At 44.5% G+C, this 19637-nt stretch overlaps 1 protein-coding gene across 5 annotated transcripts in view; it reads right to left on the bottom strand.

The window, feature by feature from the left end:
- Positions 1-3652: 3652 nt before the first annotated feature.
- SEPHS1 (selenophosphate synthetase 1) overlaps positions 3653-19637 on the bottom strand; it is a gene marked incomplete at both ends in the record, with an annotated part of 22755 nt that continues 6770 nt past the window's right edge. The window contains 7 exons of one of the 5 annotated variants that reach the window (XM_080717023.1): positions 3653-3867; positions 5784-5996; positions 7102-7201; positions 9642-9732; positions 12437-12591; positions 14626-14733; positions 16881-16984. In XM_080717023.1, the coding sequence (XP_080573149.1) occupies positions 3653-3867; positions 5784-5996; positions 7102-7201; positions 9642-9732; positions 12437-12591; positions 14626-14733; positions 16881-16984 (986 nt within the window). The remainder of the gene's footprint in view (positions 3868-5783; positions 5997-7101; positions 7202-9641; positions 9733-12436; positions 12592-14625; positions 14734-16880; positions 16985-19637) is intronic. The other 4 variants (XM_080717024.1, XM_080717027.1, XM_080717025.1 and 1 more) reach the window with 4 other exon arrangements.

Genomic DNA, 19637 nt, shown 5'->3' with positions numbered 1-19637 from the left:
CTTGGGAGGCTGAGACAGGAGGATCTTCACAGGTTCAAAGCCAGTCTCAGCTTAGTGAGACTCAGCAACTCAGTGAGACCCTGTTTCCAAATAATATATAAAATAGGTCTGAGAGTGTAGCCCAGAGGTAGAAAGCCTCTGGGTTCCATTCCTGGTACCAAAAAAAAAAAAAAAAAAAAAAAAAAAAGAAGAAAAGAAAAGAAAAAGTACAAATTGCGGTTAAAAGCAAATTGTTGTTTATGCAGTTGCCTAGAAGGGGCTGGATGTGGAAATGAATGACTCGAGATGTGTTTGTGCACTCACACATCCAGGCAGGTGTCTCAAATGTCCAGGTCTGTGCTTGCTCTATTATTCTAAAAATATAGTACAGCTGTTATTCTGCTCTCTACACGACTGGACTAGGATTTAGAACTCAGTTGTAATTCTTAAAGACAATGCTAAATTCAGATTGGAAATGACTGGCTCGTACATCCAGATCAGAACAATTTAAAGCTCTCGCATTTATTCATTATAAGGCCTGCAGAATTTGGAACACTATAATAAACTAAGTTTTTTAAAAATACCAAGCCCCAAAGAAAAATGTACATTATTGCTTACACAAAATTTAAATTTCTCTTAGAGTGAAACAAATGCTTCAACACAGCCTGTGCAAATAACCAGGTTGGCTTTGCCAGCCTCTTTACAAAAGACTCCTGGTGCAGCGTCCATTGGACGCCTCTTCCTCCAGCCTCTTCCAGCTATATGCATGAATCCTATGCATTTTAACAGATTTTTTGATACAGTGACACAGATTTACAGTGTACCCAGGTGAACACACTTCATCTGAAGTTTTAAAGTGCGGCCAGGAAGTCAGGTAACTACTCATTCACTGAATTGTAGAATGTCCTACAGACTGCCAAGAACTCAGTCAACAACCACCTGATTCAAGGGTGTGTGTGTGGGTGTGTGTGTTACTGGAGACTGATTCCATGGCATTCTACTTCTGAGCTATACCCCAACCCTATTTATTTATCTATCTATTTATTTGTGGTTCTGGGAATGGAACCCAGGGACTTTCTACCTCCAGGCTACACTCCTGGATTTATTTTATATTTTATTTGGAAACACAGTCTCATTATGTTGCTGAGAGCCTCCCTAAGTAGCTGAGGCTGGCTTTGAACCTGCACGATCCTCCTGTTGCAGCCTCCCAGGTACTGGGATTACAAGTGTGCGCCACCACACCCGGCTTCCCAGCCTTATTTTAATTTTGAAATAGGGTCTCAATAACCTGCAGAGGGTCTTGCTAAATTGCTGAGGGTGGCCTCCAACCTGCCAGCCTCCTATTTCAGCCTTCCAAGTACTGGGATTACAGGTGTGTACCACCACGTCCGGATAGAAGTTTCAAGTTACCTTTTTTAACCTCTTGTGGGACCATAGCTCACACATAGGAAATAGTATAGTCAATATTTAAGAGAAAAACTCCTGGCAAAGCATACTGTAAAACCTAGTCCACTTTCTTCCCTCTGCGACACTCCTCTTGACACCAATGTTTCTCAACCCTTACTAAGTGTAGGCTCACAGGGTCCAGATGAGCAGATTCACATTGCAGAAATGGATTCTGTGGGTCTGAGGGAAAGGGTAAGAACGTCCCTTTTGACAAACACTCCCCAGTGTACCTGAACCACTCTGAAAAATACCATGTTCAAGACAAGTTCTTCCCAGACAGACCTTTTGTGTGTGGGGGTGGGGGATTGAATCAGGGGCATTCTACCCCAGAGCTATACCCCAGCCCTATTCTTTATCTTGAAACGAGGTCTCCCAAGTATGGGGATCACAGGCCTGGGCCCGTGCTGGCTTGTTCCCTGTCTGAGCGCAAATCCTTACGTGGAGCTTCTTTCTCCACAGGCCTGCCATCGGGGAATCTGCCTGCGGGGCTTAGTCTATCACAGAAAGCATGATTGCATCACCACCTGTTTAGAAAAGAAAAAGCTCCACAGTATGCTTCTTGTACTCAGAGGTTTCCAACACATTTTATTTTGAAGACCACTGGTGTGTAGCTTTTGAGTACCAACATCTGTATAAATTCCTATAAAATGTCCAATTGATGCCAGTTCTGTGGCGGCCTCCTCTGCACTGCCTGCCGGACGCGGCTCAGTCCAGCTGCGCTCAGGTGGCCGTGGCTCCTGGCGGAGGCGCCCTTCCAGCCTGCTTCCCGGGAGCCTGGGCGGGGCTGGCGGTGGCTTCCTTTGCCGAGGATCCGTGAGTGTTGATGTGGCTTTGGTGGCTGTAAGCAGGAAGCATTCAGAAACTTGCAGAGATCGGGTGCTGTTTTCTCCTATGAAGACAGACACTTGAGGACTTAGTGCCCTTGTGCTTGAGGACAGGAATCCCTCCTAACTGCCTGGTAGGTTAAAATATAAGGAAGCCTCTGTTTTAAGTAACACAGATAACACCTTTTTAGATTGCCTATTTGTTCTAGAACTACAAAATTTAATTCAAGAAAATATAGGTCCCATGAAAGACTTAAAAGTTTTATAAAACTAAAATCTAGTTTTCCCCGATAAATTGTACTTTAGGCAAAACCCTCCCAATGCTTCTAAAATAATACTAAAAGGGGCATCTGATTATACAAGAGCAATTAAAAAAATTAAATATTTATTTGAATAACAAGTTTAAGTTTGAGCTGCAATGTTGGCAATGCAGATTTTTAACAAAGATCACAAAAAGCGTGCACAAAAAAGTACTGGTGCAAAGGACAAAATAATGCTAAGAATTAGGCTAGAGAATTGCTGATTTTAAGAAAATGAAAGGCCTGAAATCACTATACAAAATATAAAATGTATTAAACACTACCATCCACACAAGTCTTTATTGATTATATTTAAAAATTATTTGAGTAGTTAATTATATACTGAATTGTAAATGAGTATTATACATGAACCCTACTGGAAGGCAATTCCTTGTTGCACTATAGAACATCTAATTACATTGCAAAAAGTATCCTTTTTTGCTATCAGTAAAGAAAAGTTAATGGTAAATATCAGGAAGTCTACCAAAACAAAACTCGAAACTCTTTGTCTTCAGGGTGCTTTCCATGCAGTGAAGCACCCGCCTGGCTGGACTGAGCGCACCAGTGGAGAAGGTCGAGGGGATGCTCTTGAACTATTAACTGGCTTTACGAATCCAAGATGCAAAGGGATCATGCAACCCTCTTACTACCGGGAACCAGCCTGTCACTTACCAATTCCGTCTTTCCAGAATAGACACAAAAAAAGACCAGAATGATATGATAAATATACATAAAATGAAAAGACACAAAACTGCTAGGTGACACTACCTTCGGTAGTGTCTGTGCTGTGTGAAAGCACCTTTAGAAAGAGCCTACGCGGCAAGAGATACGTGTCTAAAGATTCAAGATGAATCAACAGTATTGGATAACAATATAATTCTCAACTCAGAAGCTGCCTCAAGGTCAGGTGCATCTTCAGTTAATGTAACAGGAAAAGAAGGCCATGGATTTCACTTTATTAACTGTATCCACTCACAAATCGACCTAGGGTCACCGGATGTGTAGACACAATGAGATTTTGTCGCTGCTTAGAGTCTTTAATTGATGTGATGATAAAGGAGATAGATCTATTTAAAAACAAAACCAAAGCTATTTCTGTCTACATTAAGAGGTGGCACCAGGCGTGGGGTTCACATTCTGAGTGGCCACTTGCGGTGCGACTTCGATGATCCGGGGCTTGTCTATGATTCTGGCGGTGCGGTTGCCCTTCTCTACAATCCCAATAATCCATGCTTGGTGACCTTCGCCGTATTTGGGGGACTTGATCTCTGCACAGAACCGAGCTGCTTGCTCACGTGGTAAACAGATTAGAAGGCCTCCTGGCAAAGGAAAGGAAGAACGTGTCGTTAGCTGTGACGTCGCGAGCGTGGAGCAGTCTCTGCCTCTAGACTAAGACACTTCTACACCGATGAGAGCTGTGTTAGCCAGCAGCCTGGCAAGCACATTGTTCTTTCCACTACACTAAGAAGCCTACTTTATTCTGTAGACGAATTTCTTGTAAATTTCTACTAAAAAAAAAAAAAAAAAAAAAAATCCATACACAAAGGCAACAACTAACTTAACAGATTTTTTCACTTTTATTTTTTTGTGGTACTGGGGATGGAACCCCAGGGGCATTCTACCTCTGAGCTACACCCCCCAGCCCTATTTTTTATTCTTATTTTGAAACAGGGTCTCACTGAGTTGCAAAGGGCCTCACTAAGTAGCTGAGGCTGTCCGTGAACCTCAACCCTCTAGTCTCAGCCTCCCACAGGCTGGGATTACAAGTGTGTGCTACCACGCCCAACTTATTTATTTTCAAAGAGGGTCTCACTAAGTTGCTGAGGCTGGCTGTGAACCTGCAATCCTCCTGTCTCAGCTTCCCATGTACTGGAATTACAAGCATGTGCCACCAGGCCTGGCTCAAAATGTCTCTTCTTAATTTGGATTCCTCATCTTACCAAGAATGCTTCTTTGTATTCTGCTTAAAACTCAGGAAGAAGGTATGCCTCAGGTATCTAGACTTCAGTCCTGATGTTATCTCCAAAGTAGAAAGAGCGTATATATACTAAAATTAACCTGCAGTACTGTGCTAGAAGGCTAAAAGATTTATATGCTCTAAAATAAAAATAACACAACCAGGAAAATTTTTACACAGCATGTTTCATTTTTATTAAAAATGTAAAAACTTTCCATTTTTGAATAAAAGAAACTTAAGGGATTGGTAGCATTCAGTAATTCATTCAACATTTACTTTGCCCACTAGGTGGCAAATACTCTTCCAGACAGACACCAAACCAACAGGGAAAAGCCCCGCCCATTGGCACTACTAGAAATTCCTTCCTTTCTCTTTGAGCAGGAAGCTGAAGGGTCCTTTCAAAAGGCTGTCGAGAGGCCTGGTGGCTTAGTGACATCCAAAGCTACTACACAGGGGCTGATGTGGGTAGGGTTCTATGGTCTCTACCTTTGGCCTTATTCCAGATTCTTCCAGGAAGCCAGGCATGTTCCAGACCCAACATCAGGTTTTCTGGGGTCAGGTCTAGCAAGTACATTTTTTTTTTTTTTTTGCAGTACTGGGGCATTCTACCTCTGAGTTATACCCCCGCTCTATTTTTTTATTTTTCACTTTGAAACAGGGTCTCACTAAGTTGCAGAGAGCCTCACTAAGTAGCTGGCTGAGGCTGGCTGCAAACCTGTGATCCTCCTGTCTCAGCCTCCCAAGTACTATGATTACAGGTGTGTGCCATCACACTGGGCTCTTATTTTATTTTTTGGAAATGGCCTTCCTAAGTTACCTGTGGGCTAACCTCAACACAAGACTGTTCTGTGTCAGCCTACCAAGTTCGTCACCACACCCAGCTCTACTTTACTATTTATTTATTTTTTGTACTGGGGATTGAACCCTGGGGCTCTCTACCTCTGAGCTATAACCTGGCCATTGTTATTTTGAAACAGGGTCTTGCTAAGTTGCTAGGCTGGCCGTGAACCTGTGATCCTCCCGTCTCAGCCTCCCAAGTACTGGGATTACAGTGTGCGCTACACGCCCAGCGCTCTCAGTTGCATAGTAGCTTACCTCCCACATTCTCCCTCTGCTGCGCTAGGAAGCAGGGGCACTCAACCTAACAGGGTCTCGGTCGCACACAGGACGGCGGGGCCTGGAAGCACTGCAGCCGCCTGGCAGGCCTTCATGAAAGGGGACAGGGAGCTGCCTGCTAGTCTCACCCCTCCCACCCCACACTTGAGCCAGGATCCTTACCTGACGTCTCCGGGCAGGTCCCATGCATGAGGCCGAACATGTTCCCGCAGGCCTTGCTCACGGCGGCCATCTTGGCCAGCACAGGGAGGTTGTGAATCACGAACGACACCTCGTTCCTCTGCTGCTTAGCTAGGTTTTGAGCGTGGCCCAAAATCCCAAAGCCTGTGATGTCAGTGGCTGCGTGGGCATTGAATGTGTGCATGAGTCCTGCAGCTGAAAGAGGCAGAGGGGCCCTTGAGAAAATAACGCCTTTCCTCAACTCCAAGCTCACACATGCGGGTGATGGGAAAACTCCTCATTTGGTAGTGAGGCGGCATACAGGAAAAATAAAAATATCACAAAAGGAGCAAACCCCAGAGTGCAATTCTGAAAGCTGCGGTGCTGGGGACAGAACCCAGAGCCTCCCACACAGCTGAGCAACACAAGTCCAGCTCTGATTTCTTATTTCAACTTAAACTGCTTGTAATCGATCAGCAGCTTCAACCAATAGTAACTTCCCAGTAAACTAAAAAACCCAAACAAAGCAAAACAAAAAACCCACCAAATCAAAGAATAGGAGTATGTGTGTGTATGTGTTGTACTGGGGATAGAATCCGGAGGCAGTCTACCTCTGGGCTACATCCTAGCCCTATTTTTTAATTTTTTGTTTGGATACAAGGTCTGGATAGGTTGATGGTGTCTCACTACTTGTTGAGGCTGTCCTCAAACCTGTGATCTTCCTTGCTCAGGCTGTCCTTGAGCCTGCGATCCTCCTGTGTCAGCCTCCCAACTACTGGGATTACAGGCGTGTGCCATCACGTCTGGCAGCTTATTTCTTTTTACTGTTTAATAACACTCCATCATCTAGACGTGCCAGCTGGTTTCTCTGATCATCTCTGAGGGACATCTTGGTGGCGTCTAAGTTTTGACAATATAAACAAAGCTACATTTATGCCCAGGTTTTTGTGTGAATGTAAGTGTTCAACTCCTATGTGTAAATACTGAGGAGCACAACTGCTGGGCAAAAATATATTTAGTTCTCTTAGACACGTACCAAACTGCTGCAAAGTGGCTGTTTCATTGTGCAATCCCAACAATGAATGGGAGCTCCTGTTCCTCCACATCTGTATTTGGATGAGTAGCTACTGCCAAACCAGGCACCCAGGAGAAGACAGTCTGTGATCAACATCACATCTGGCCAGGGTCCCGTCTCCCAGCTAAGAATGGCTTCTTGCATATTTAAAGAGTTATGCAGAAAAAAACCCAATGAGCAACTGAGGCGCTGTGGGCCACTTCGGCTCCACCTCGGCTTCCCCGGACCTCAGAAGGCCGCCCATACCTGTCCTGTTGAGCCGGGCCATATTCATCATCGCTTCCTGGTACGCCAGCTCCACATCCTCCTGCGTGACCACTAACTTGATCTTATTCCACTTTTCTGGCTAATAACAGAAACACAGGTGAGGAAGAAAAGAGGGGAAAATGTTAGTCTTTACTGCTAACCACCAACATGAAGAGTACTTTTTTGGTTAGTTACTTTAGGAGTTTTATTTATCAAAACTTCTATGGAGCTGGGCGTGCTGAGACCAGAGGATCGCGGTTCGCGGACAGCCTCAGCTACTTAGTGAGGCCCTCTTTAACTCAGTGAGAACCAGTTTCAAAATAAAGAATAAAAAATAGGGCAGGGGGTATCGCTTGGAGGTTGAATGCCCATGGGTTCCATCTCCAGACCCACAAAAAACAAAACAAACAAAACTACTATGGAATATTACGTGTTCTTTTTTGTAATTATTATTTTTAGTGCCCATTAGACCTATCGTCATGGTATCTCTTCTGTTCTCATTCCATACTTCTGTAATCAAATACTGCATTAATTAACTGGGCATGGTGGTACACGCTTATAATCCTGGTACTTGGGAGGCTGAGACAAGATGATTGCAGGTTCACTGCCAGCCTTAGCTACTTAGTGAGGCCCTCTGCAACTTTGTGAGACCTTGTTTCAAAATAAAGAATAAAAAAATAGAGCTGGGGATGTAGCATGGAGGTGGAATGCCCTGAGTTCCATCCTCAGTACCAGGGGAGTGTAAACTTAACAGGACACACAGCAGCACTGGACAGGCAACAGAACTAGGAGCGGGGTGCTGCGGCTTGTCCTCTCTGGCAGGGTCGCATCATTCATAGCGCTGAATGTCCTCTGGTTCTCCACTCATCTCTCCTCGTAAGCTGGTGGCTTTTATTTTTCCTATTACAACTATACTGACTTTAACTGAATTCTGAAGTGAAGAGACAGTGGGGTCTCACAATCGTGTTCAGACTGGCTTCAACTTGCACGCGTCCGGCCTCGGCCTCCTGAGGAGCTGGGATTACAGGCGCGCACCACGACCAAGGCGTGGAGGTATCTGAATGAACAGATGAATGTGGAAACACCCTTTAACTGCTTGCACCCTGAAGACAGCCGTGGGCGGCCAAAGGATGGCATAAAAAGAACAAGAGGCCTCTGTTTTCTTCAGTCTCATTTTCAAAGAAGCCAGCACTATGATGCTGGATCCATGGCACGCTGTTACCATGGTCCATCAATCAACCCCTCTGTGGTTCCAATTATTTGTTTAAAAATAAAGAGCTGGGTTGCCGGGCGTGGTGACACACGCATGTAATCCCCGAGCTTGGGAGGCGGAGATAGGAGGATCGCGCAGGTTCGAAGCCAGCCGTGCTGGCTTAAGAGACCCTATTTCCAAATAAAAAATATATAAAAATGGTCTGGGAGTGTATCCTGGAGGTAGAAGGGTTCCATCCCCAGTACCACCAAAATAAATAAATAAATAAAGAGCTGGGTGTGTTGGCATATGCTTGTAATCCCAGTATTTGGGAGGCTAAGACAGGAGGATTGCAGGTTTATGGCCAGCCTTAGAAACAGCAAGGCCTCTGCAACTTTTGAGTCCATATTTCAAAATAAAAAAATAAAATAGGGCTGAGAGTGTAGTTCAGAGGTAGAATGCCTTGGGTTTAATCTCCAGACAAAAGAGAAATAATAAAGAAAACTCAATGACCTGCTTCCCAGGGCAGTAACTACCTGTTAGCAGTAACTTTTGTCTACCCTAGTCCACTGTCCCATCTTTCTGAGAAGTAACAACTATCCTGAATTTTGTACTTTCCTCCTAATAGTAAAAAAACAAACAAACAAACAAAAAAAACGGTATTTTAAACATAGATGCTGAAAAAAGGGGGGTACAGTGGGGACGCTCGAAGGCCCAGCTCCGTCGCGCCTGCTTCTGGTCCTGCCTAGGCTCTCCATCCTGAGTGGTGGTCCACGATACCGGGGGCCTGCCCACCGCAACGCCCGTCCAACATGGTTCACACCGCCGGCCAGGGAGGGCGCAGCCTTAGAGAACGTTCCCCCTGTGGCACTGGGGATTGAACCCAGGGACATTCTAACTGAGCTACACCCCAGTACTATTTTTTATTTTTATTTTAAAACAGGGTCTCCCTAGGTTAATGAGAGTCTTGGCGTAGCCTTAGAGAACTTCTTACTCTCTTATATCAAGCTAAGACACCGGGCTGGTGGATGACAAAAGCCCAGCTCCTATGACGTCGAGACGGGAGAGCAGAGCTCTACCAGCACCAAGTAGACGAACCTACTCCTTGCCCCAGACTCCTCCCAGAAAGGGCTGGATGCCCAGGCGGGGCTCACCTGCTTCAAAAGCCTTTATTACGTGAAGCTTTCACTTAACAGAACACAGACAATTCCTAGGATTTAAGACCTAGTTGATTAAGCTAAATTCCCTGGTAGCAAAACTGACAGATCTCATTTTCCAAACCCTTCCAAGTCACAACTCTGAAGAAGGAATCCTTCAGCTCCCTCGGGCCCCGGCCTTGGCTACTCACAATATCCAGCCACTGGTGAACGGCCACGGCCACCTGCGTCCCCAGGGGCTTTGTCAACACCAGCACATCCCCTGGCACTGCGTTATCCGGCCTGAAAAGAAAGGAAGAAAAAGGGCACATCCTAGTCACATTAAACAAGGAGATAAACTTGACACTATTAAAACGGAGAAGGGAAATTCTTCTACTTAATAATGCCCTCTGCAATTTAGTGAGACCCTGTTTAAAAATAAAGAATGAAAAATAGGGTCAGGGGTATAGTTTGAAGGTAGAATGCCTCTGGGTTCAATCCCCAGTGCCAAAAACACATACCCCCCAAAACAAAACAAAACAAAGAAAATCATTTTTGGTACTGAGGATTGAACACAGGGGAATTCTACCTCTGAGCTTTTCAAAAGTTCTTTAGGCCAGGCAGCACACTTGTAATCCCAGTATTTGGGAGTCTGAAACAGGAGGATCACAGGTTCATGGCCAGCCTTGGCAACTTGTGAGGCCCTCAGCAACTTAGTTAGACCCTGTTTCAAAATAAAGAATAAAATAGGGCTGGAGATGTAGCTTGGAGGTAGAATCTCCCTGGGTTCAATCCCCAATACCACAAATCAATCAATCAATCAATCAATCAATCAATCAATCTCTAGTTTGAAACAGGGTCTTGCTAAGCTGCCGAGGCTCGCTTCAAAACCTGCAACCCTCTTGGCTCAGCCCCCCAAGTACTAGGATAACAGGTGTGCACCACAGGGCCGGCTCAAAACCAGTCGTGGCAACAGTACTTCTCAGAGTGCTTACTTACAGTCACTTATCTGGTAGAGACTCAGGTGGGTGTTTTAGGGTATAGGATATGTCTGGAGTTTAGGTGATTTCTGCATCCAGGTTCTCGAACTCAGATGGACCAATCACGAGCTTCACTTTTTGTTGTTGTTCTTGTTTTGGTAGTGGGGACTGAATCCAGAGGCACTGGATGCAATCTAAGCCATGCCCAAGCCTGACTTTGTATTTTATTTCTTATTTGAGCCTTGCTACGTTGCCGAGGCTGGCTCTGAACCCGTGGTTCTTCTGCCTCAGCCTCTCCAGCACTGGGTTTATAAGTGTGCATCACCATACCTGGCTCCCAATCCTGAGTTTACTGCTAGACAACTAGGGGCTAGGCGGTCCCTGTCTTTTTTTTTTTTTTTTTTAAATACTGGGGACTAAATTCAGGGGGTTCTACTTTCAAGCTACACCCCAGGAATTTCTTTTTTTTTTTTTTTTTTGTTCTGAAACAGTGTCTGGTTGGGTTGCTAAGAGTTCCACTAAACTGCTAAGGCTGGTCTTGAACCTGCTATTTCCCTGTCTCAGCCTCCCAAGAACTGGGGTTATTGGCGTGTGCCACCACACATGGTGGTGGTTCCCAAGGAGAACAGCTACTGTACTGTGTCCTCACTACCAGGGTGTGGGCTGACTGGTCGGGCCTCTGTACCTCAGCTTGAGCAGCCACATGACCCCATGTTCCATTGCGCAGGGCACTTCCACGGCAAGCCGGGGCGCGGACTTCAGGACCGCCTCACTCCCCAAATCACGAGACTTTCCACTCGGGTCTATCTGCCTCACTCACTTTAGCTCTCTAGCAGATTTTTTTTTTTTTAGTGGTACTAGGGTTCTTGGAAACCCTTCTACTTCCGGGCTACATTCCCAGACCTATTTTATACTTTTTTAAAATTTGGAAACAGGGTCTCTTAACCCAGCATGGCTGGCTTCGAACCTGCGTGATCCTCCTGTCTCCGCCTCCCAAGCACGGGGATTACAAGCATGCGTCACCACGCCTGGCTGAAAATTTTTTTTTTTTTTTTTAAACAACAGGCAAAAAATCAGAAGGGAAAAAAATCAATAACTTTTTTTCAAACAACATGTAAATTTAGTTTATAAAGCTGAGTGAAGCTGGGAGTGGTGGCACATGCCTGTAATCCCAGTACTTGGGAGGTTATGACAGGAGGATTGCCCGTTTGAGGCCAACCTCAGCAACTTGGTGAGACCCTGTCACAAAATAAAAAATAAAATAGGGCTGGGTGGAGCTCAGAGGCAGAATGTCCCTGGGTTCAATTCCCAGTACACAACAACAAAAGAGAAAGAAAAAAATGTGTGAGCTTGTACATGATTTATATTGTCAAATGTTGCCCCTAACTCTAAAAATAATCCCAGTTTTATTGCATTTAACTTAATATAAACTCATATGTCAAACATAAGCAGCGAAGTGGAGGGACTCACCTGCCTGCATGTGTGGCTAAGCCAGAACTGAAGGTCTAGTTTGGGAAATGAGTTTCCTGTATTGTGTCATAGAATTGCATTGTTTAAAGCTGTCAGGGTGCAAATGCAGCTGGGAGTTCTGGATAGGGATAGTTGTGATGGCTGTACAATATTGTGCTCACAAAACCAATGAATTGTATATCTTAAAATGTCAAACTGTGCGCGCCATGTATTATTTTGTTATAAATTATCATTCAATTTAAATATCTAATTATTTTAAGTAATAAGGTCAAATACTAACACATGCTACAAAATGGAAGGACTTTAAAATTAAGCTCATATTATGTGAAGTGAAACAGGACAAGAGAGGAGTAAAAGTGGGACTGGCAGGGCATTTTCTTTTTTGGGGGGGATGATAAAAATATTCTAGAATTGTCTCCTGACGGTTGTACTCTGTGAACCTACAAAAAGTCAGCAAACTGTACACTTTAAAAGCAGCACGTAGGTGAACGATGTCCTAACACATCGATTTTTCAATAGGGAAAGACAGAGGGAAACATGAAGTGAGACCAACTCACATGATGAACTCGTTGGGCTGGCAGACAGTAGTGGCGACTCCGCCTAGAACAATCCAGGGGTTCAACACTGTTTGGCCACCTGTCACAGACGTTCCCGCTTCCTCGGCTGCGTCTTTAAAACCCTGTATAATTAGGGGCATCACTTTATCCCTTTCCTAGGATACAAAAAGACACAAATGGAAAGTCAAATAATTCTGTTCAAGACCCAGAAAACAGTTCTACACATTTAGTTATAAAAAGGATCAAGAAACTCTGAAGGACGCTGGGCATGGTGGAGCATGGCTGTAATCCCGAGATCGGAAGACCACAGGGTCAAAGACAGCCTCCACGATTTAGTGAGGCTGTTTCCAAATAAAAAAACAAAATAGGGCTGAGGGCATAGAAAAATAGAAGGCCCCTTGGTTTCATTCCCAGCAACACACGCAGACACAGACACACACACACACACACACACACACACACACACACACCCTTAAAGGAAGTCCCGAGAGCTAACAGGGCAGTGTTAAAAAAGCTAGGGAGTATTTCACATTTGTAACCATCTTATCAAATGCTGGAAGATGTTCTAGGTTACAATGTGAACAAAGCCCAGACAAGAGAGGAGTACTGACAGTACTGGTCCACAGGCCTGCTCCAATGGCTCCACTTCTGATGACCACTAGAAATCAGCAGTCCTTAAGACTAGCTGGATAAAGTGGCGTAAGCCTGTAATCCAAGCTACTCAGGAGCCTAAAGCAGGAGGATGGCAAGTTTGTGGCCAGCCTAGGCAACTTAGCAAAGCCCGTCTCAAAATAAAAAATTAAAAGGGCCAGAAATGTAGCTCAGTGGTAGTGGACTCCTGGGTTCAATCTCCAGTACCTCTCGCACACATACAAAAACCAAGACTAAGCAAAGAATGCACATCTGCCCTGCCTTTGAGGATGCTTACTTACGCTTAACAAGTAGTATGAAGACTGCCTGGGGCTATGATGGTATTGAGTATCTGTAAGTCCTTGCCAAGACTTGGTCGTACCACGCCTTGCCAAGACCACGAGGTACAACTAACCAACGCACACACTGCTGGAGCAGAGAAAGGGCCTACTGACAACTTGGATTTCTGTAGGGTAAGGCACACTAGTTTTGGGGGGTTATATGAGAGTAGTGTAACAAATTAAAAAAAAATACCTGTCAAAAAAAAACCAAAGCAGGCAGCATTCAGGATGCTGAGACAGGAGGGTCGTGGGTCACGGCCTGCCTCGGTTACTTAGTGAGGTCCCCTGCAACTCAATGAGACCCTGTTTCAAAATAAAGAATAAAAATAGGGCTGGGGGTGTACGTAAGAGGTAGAATGCCCCTGGGTTCCATCCCCAGTACCCCCCCCCCCGCCCACACACACACTAGAAACTTATCTCTTGTTCACAGAACAGGTATCAGACACAGACACTGCCAGGCAATGAAACAAAATCAGAAGCACATGAGCGTGGCTGGCCCGACTCCACCATACCCAGCCAGCAACACAGGGAGCTACAGGCCCTCTGGGCATCACACGTCCAGCTATAAGGCAATGCCCGATTCACAGGCCTGGCTGGCACTGAGGCACTGCTACTATAACCTAAGTTTCATTGAAACAAACACATGAAAACATCTAGGTTTCAGTCTACCTGGAAGAAAGGTAGGGAGCAAATGGTAGAAATGAAAGATGGTACGATAGATGTGCTCCTTTTTTTTTTTTTTTGTGTGTGTGTGGTACTAGGAGTTGAACCCAGGGCATTCTACCTCTGAGCCACAACCCCAGTCCTGTTTGATTATGATTATTATTTATTTTATTTTATTTTTTTGGTGGTACTGGGGTTCCTGGAAACCCTTCTACTCTGGGCTACACTCCCAGACCTATTTTCATATTTTTATTTGGAAACAGGGTCTTTTAAGCCAGCGAGGCTGGCTTTGAACCTGCGCAATCTTCCGGTCTCCGCCTCCCAAGCGTGAGGATTACAAGCATGCACCACCAAACCTGGCTGATTCTTTTATTTTGAAACAAGTTCTCACCTAGCTGCTGAGGCTGGCTGCTGCCCTCCCAAGTCCTGGGATTACGGGCGTGTGCCACTGCACCCAGCCTCCTCACTTTCTAGAGAAGAAACGAAGTCTAACCAATTAATCGTCAGAGCCAAGAAAACACAGACCGTAGCAGGTACAGACGGCCTCCTACTTACCCTGTCGGTCATTTTATTACTGACTCCAAGCAGCATCAGCATATTGTCACACTCCGTGACCCCCATGGCATACAGGTCACTAAGGACATTGGCACACGCTATCCTGCCCTGGGGAGAGAGGGGAGATGTGAGAAAGGACAGACAGGGGCTTTCCACCCACAGGGCAGAGACCAAGGCTATGGAGTAGCCTCCGAAGAGAACTGAGGGACTTTCCAGGAAGGCCAGCTACTGGACCCTCGGTTTCCAGACTCGCGGGCTAGTCACCTTTCCTTATCAAAGAACCACCAAGCCATCCACTCTCTGACACTTCCCCTCCTCCTGCAGAACCAAGAATTTACATGGACTTTCTCATTCTGAGTATCAGAAGCCTGCTTTCTTGGATTGGAGAGTGCGGGGGATGTCAGCAAGAAAAATGAGGTGAGGGCTGATGGCCTGGGAGAAAGTATCAGGGAATAAAAGAGTCTGAGAACAATTATCCTAAAAGCAAACTTGGAAACAGCCACTTTTCTTGTGAAATTCTACAAAACGTTGCTTCTACTGGATATAGTAAAAGAGATGGTTTTTATATACTTGGACTGAGAAATTGTAGCTTCTTTTCAAGGTTGTAAGAAATAAGCAGGAAAACACCTTATTTGAGAAACAGGAAAAAAAAAAAAAAGAAATATAAAGACCTAAAGCAAAATTGTTTTCTAAAGAAAAAGAAGTGATTCCCAATAAACCATATCATTTTATTAGGAACTTAAAATAGTATTCAATGAAAATGAAATAATAAAAGTTTTTATTGCAATGGAAGTCGCTATTGTCTAAGTCACAGTTTCCTCAAAATTATTGGATCACTGACTCCTTTTCAGAAAAAGAAAAAAAAAAAAAAAACCCTCAGCACCCCTCCGGAAGCTTCTACGGCCCCCTTAATTTTATTTAGCAACCCCCAATCGCACCTGAGGCTACCACCATCCTTGTGCATTATTCCAGCTTTCCTCCCACACAGGGGACAGCCCGCCAACTATGGGAAACTATGGTCTAAATTATATTTCTATAGCCAGTAAAAAGAAAATGACGTTTTTCCTGATATAGGGATAATCGAACTCCAAAGTAGTATTAGCATTTCCAATGGCTGCTTAATTGCTTATTTTAGGTTTTCTTATGAATTCATGGTAGATCAGCAACCTCTGCAGACACACTTTTAACATCACCAAGCCTAATCACCAGGGCCAACAGGTGGCCTAGAACTGGGATATGCCAATCACCGGTCAGGGCAGCAGCAATTTACTGGGGGCTCCCAAGTGCTTTTAAGAGATGCTGGCAAGAGGATGAGTTCCAGCTCCAACCTCTCTGCCACCTGCTCAAATGGGACGCTTGCGTGTGGCCTCTCAGGAGTATTGCTCCAGAGCAAAAAACAGATGGAGGTGCGGAGGGAATACTGGTTCCTAATAACCTGCTTTCTTGCCCCTGACACCCAAGAGGCTAACACACCCATACTGCTACCCCATGACCTAAACTTGAGTGTGTGCAACCTGACCCAGTGTCCTGCCACCCAGGAAGGACAGCTGGCATTTACAAGTGGGATAGTCCCATCTCTTCAATGGCTTCTCTTGGTTTGGTAGAGAAGTGGGGCTAAAGGCTGGGTAGATTAAAGGGTTGCTGGCCACAAGCATACAATGAATAACTGGGAAAAATATCTCCATGGTACACAATGAGTAGCTAGGCCTTTAGTGTCAGATATATATCACGCAGAGTGGTATACAGTGGTGGGTAGGTGTGCAGATGGCTGCGTGGGTGGCCATCAACTTATTTATTCTAACACTGGTCAAGATAAATGCTTGAGAAGTGTAACTACGATGAGAAGCTAAGCTCTCTTTGTGGAAGAAAACGTTTAGGATTAGTTTCATCACAGAGTACAGCAACATCTTTTGCCCAAAACATAGGAGTGGTGAAATTGATAAATGTCAGAGAAACAAGGGTACAAGGAAAAAGCAGAAAGCTATGCTAGTCCAACAAACCTCTACTGAAACAACAGGCGTTCCTATGCAGACAGAGACTCAGGTACCCAAGCGGCAGAAGGATGGCCCTGCTCACTATTTGCAGCATTGTGCACCAACAGGGGCAGTCCAACTGCAGGAGTCGCAGCAGGGCTGGGGTAGTATAATTTGGGTATAGCAAAAACAAAACCATAGAAATACACAAAACCTCAGCCGCAATCAAAAACCAAGTGCACGAGCAATTCCAGTTATAGAAACACATTAGGGCAAACTTACCATCATGTAAGGGTCGTCTACGATAGGATAAATGTAATCCGTGGTTTGAACTAAGGACAGACCGCCATGCCTCAAAGGAATGACGCAAGTATCCATTCCAATGCCTGGGAAGACAGGAGTCACCAGCATCCAGAAACAGAAGGGGAAAGCCGTTTATTTTATACCATCAACACTCTAAAACAGGAGACTTCTATATAAAACACTTATGGAAGCTAGCTCCATGCTACAAATGAAGCCATGTGCTTCCTATCAAGAAGCATAACTGAAATAAACATGAAACATAATTAGCTTAAGAAAGAAATATTAATAAAAATTTGCTAGTCATCAAGACTCAACGTCTATCTGGTATAATTTTTGTGTGTGTGTGTGTGGTACTGGGGGTGGAACCCAGGGGCTTTCAACCTCCGGCTGTACTCCCAGACCTATTTTATACTTTACTTGGGAACAGGGTCTCACTAAGTTGCTGAGAGCCTCACTCAGTAGCTGAGGCTGGCTTCGAACCTGTGCGATCCTCCTGTCTCCGCCTCCCAAGCGCGGGGATTACAAGCGTGCGCCACCACGCCCGGCTATCTGGTATAATTTTAGAAACTTAATGATGCTTGAATAAAAACTTTTTTACTATATTATTTTACTGTATTATTCTAACACGTGACTGGTACCGTTATAGAATTTATTTTTTAGGGGGTTAAGTACTGGGGATTGAACCCAAGGGCATGCTATCTCTGAGCTCTACTTCAGCCTTCCCCTCTTTTGAAACAGGGCCTCACTAAGCTGCGGAGTGCCTTGCTAAGTTGAACTTGTCAACAGCCTCCCAAGTACTGGGAATCCATAGACCCGGAGTTCATCTTTTTATTTTGGTGGTACTAGGAATTGAACCCAGGGGCATTCTATCTCTAAGCTACAACCCCAGTCCTGTTTTACTTTTATTCTGAAATGGCGTCTCACTAGGATGCTGGGAGTCTCCCTATTTGCTGAGGATGTCCTGAAAACTGTGATCCTCCTATTTCAGTCTCCCAAGTACTGGGATTACAGGAGTATAACACTATACCCAACAGAATTCAACTTTAGATATTATTCTATTCTATTTTCTCAAAAGAATATTTATACTATATTGTACATAAGAAGATGCTGTTATTTAAAATGACTTATTACTCTCTCTCTCTTCATGGTACTAGGAAAGAACCCAGGGGTGTCCAACCACTGACCTATAGCCCCAGCCCTTTTTGTATTTTTTTATTTTCAAACAGGAGCTTATTAAAGTTGCTAAGACTGGCCTCAAAGTTGAAAACCTGTGTCTCAACCTTCCATGTACTGGAATTACAGGTGTGTACCACCACACCCAATTAGAATTCAAAACTGTAAATGTAGCTCACAGGTAGAATGCCATGAGTTCAAATCCCAGTACCACCACCACACACACACACACACACACACACACACACACAATTACTACATGCTTATAATCCCAGCTACCCCAAAAAGCTGAGAAAGGAGGATCCTAAATTCCAGGCCAGCCTAAGCAACCTAGCAAAATCCTGTCTCAAACAAAAAGCTGGGGATATAGCTGAGGGGCAGGACTAGCTTCTGTTAGTCTAGGTTCAGTCAATAGTCAGGCGGGGTGTTACTCAATAAGCCTGTGAGAGACGTTTCAGGTTATTAAGAATTTTTCCTAGCGCTGGTTCCTGAAGTGGTGGTGTACATCTGTAATCCCAGTTCTTGGGAACCTGAGACAGGAGGATCACAAATACAAATCTGAGACTAGATTCAGCAACTTGGTGAGACCATCAGCAACTTAGTAACACCCTATGTCTAAGAAAAAATAATTTGGAAAGCCGGGCGTGGTGGCACACTTGAAATCCCCGCGCTTGGGAGGCGGAGACAGGAGGATCACGCAAGTTCAAAGCCAGCCACGCTGGCTTAAGAGACCCTGTTTCAAAAAAAAAAAAAAATATATATATATATATACATATATATATTAGGTCTGGGAGTATAGCCCGGAGGTAGAAGGGTTTCCAGGAACCCCAGCACCACCAAAATAAATAAATTAACTAAATAAATAAAATAATAATTTGGAAATGTAGCGCAGGACTAGAATGACTCTGGACTGTTTCCAACTTCCTAAATATTCAGAAAGATAGTTTGGACTACTGTTATGCTAATTAAATAATTCCCTTTTCCTTAAATCAGCTTTTTTTTTTTGGTGGCACTGGGGATTGAACCCAGGGGCATTCTACCTCCAAGCTACAACCCCAGCCCTATTTTAAGTTATTTCAAAACAGGGTCTCATTAGGTTGATGAGTCTCACTAGTTGTTGAGGATGTCCTCAAACCTATGATCCTCCTGTCTCAGCCTCTCAAGTACTGGGATTAAATGCCCTTGCCACCACCCTGAAATCAGTTTCAGTGTCTACAGTAGGCTACATTTCTTTGAAAATCACCTGTAATACAGACATTTCACAAATTCAAACTGGCATTCCCAAGTAAGCTGAGCAGTGTTTTCTTACACCCTTCACTCTCTTCTGAAGTATTCTACTTCACAGTTCAATAGCCCAAAGGCAGGAAAAAACAAATACAGCTGGGCGTGGTGGCACATGCTTGTAATCCCAGCATCTGGGAGGCTGAGACAGGAGGACCTCGGTTCATGGACAGTCTCAGCTACTTAGTGAGGCCCTTTGCAACTCAGTGAGACTGTTTCAAAATAAAGAGTCAAAAATAGGGCTGAGGGTGCAGCTCAAAGGCTGAATGTCCCTGGGTTCCA

The sequence above is a fragment of the Muscardinus avellanarius genome (assembly GCF_963383645.1).
Source record: "Muscardinus avellanarius genome assembly, chromosome: 20".
In the NCBI taxonomy this organism is placed as follows: domain Eukaryota; kingdom Metazoa; phylum Chordata; class Mammalia; order Rodentia; family Gliridae; genus Muscardinus; species Muscardinus avellanarius.
This window is presented reverse-complemented; position numbering and strand designations above follow the sequence as displayed.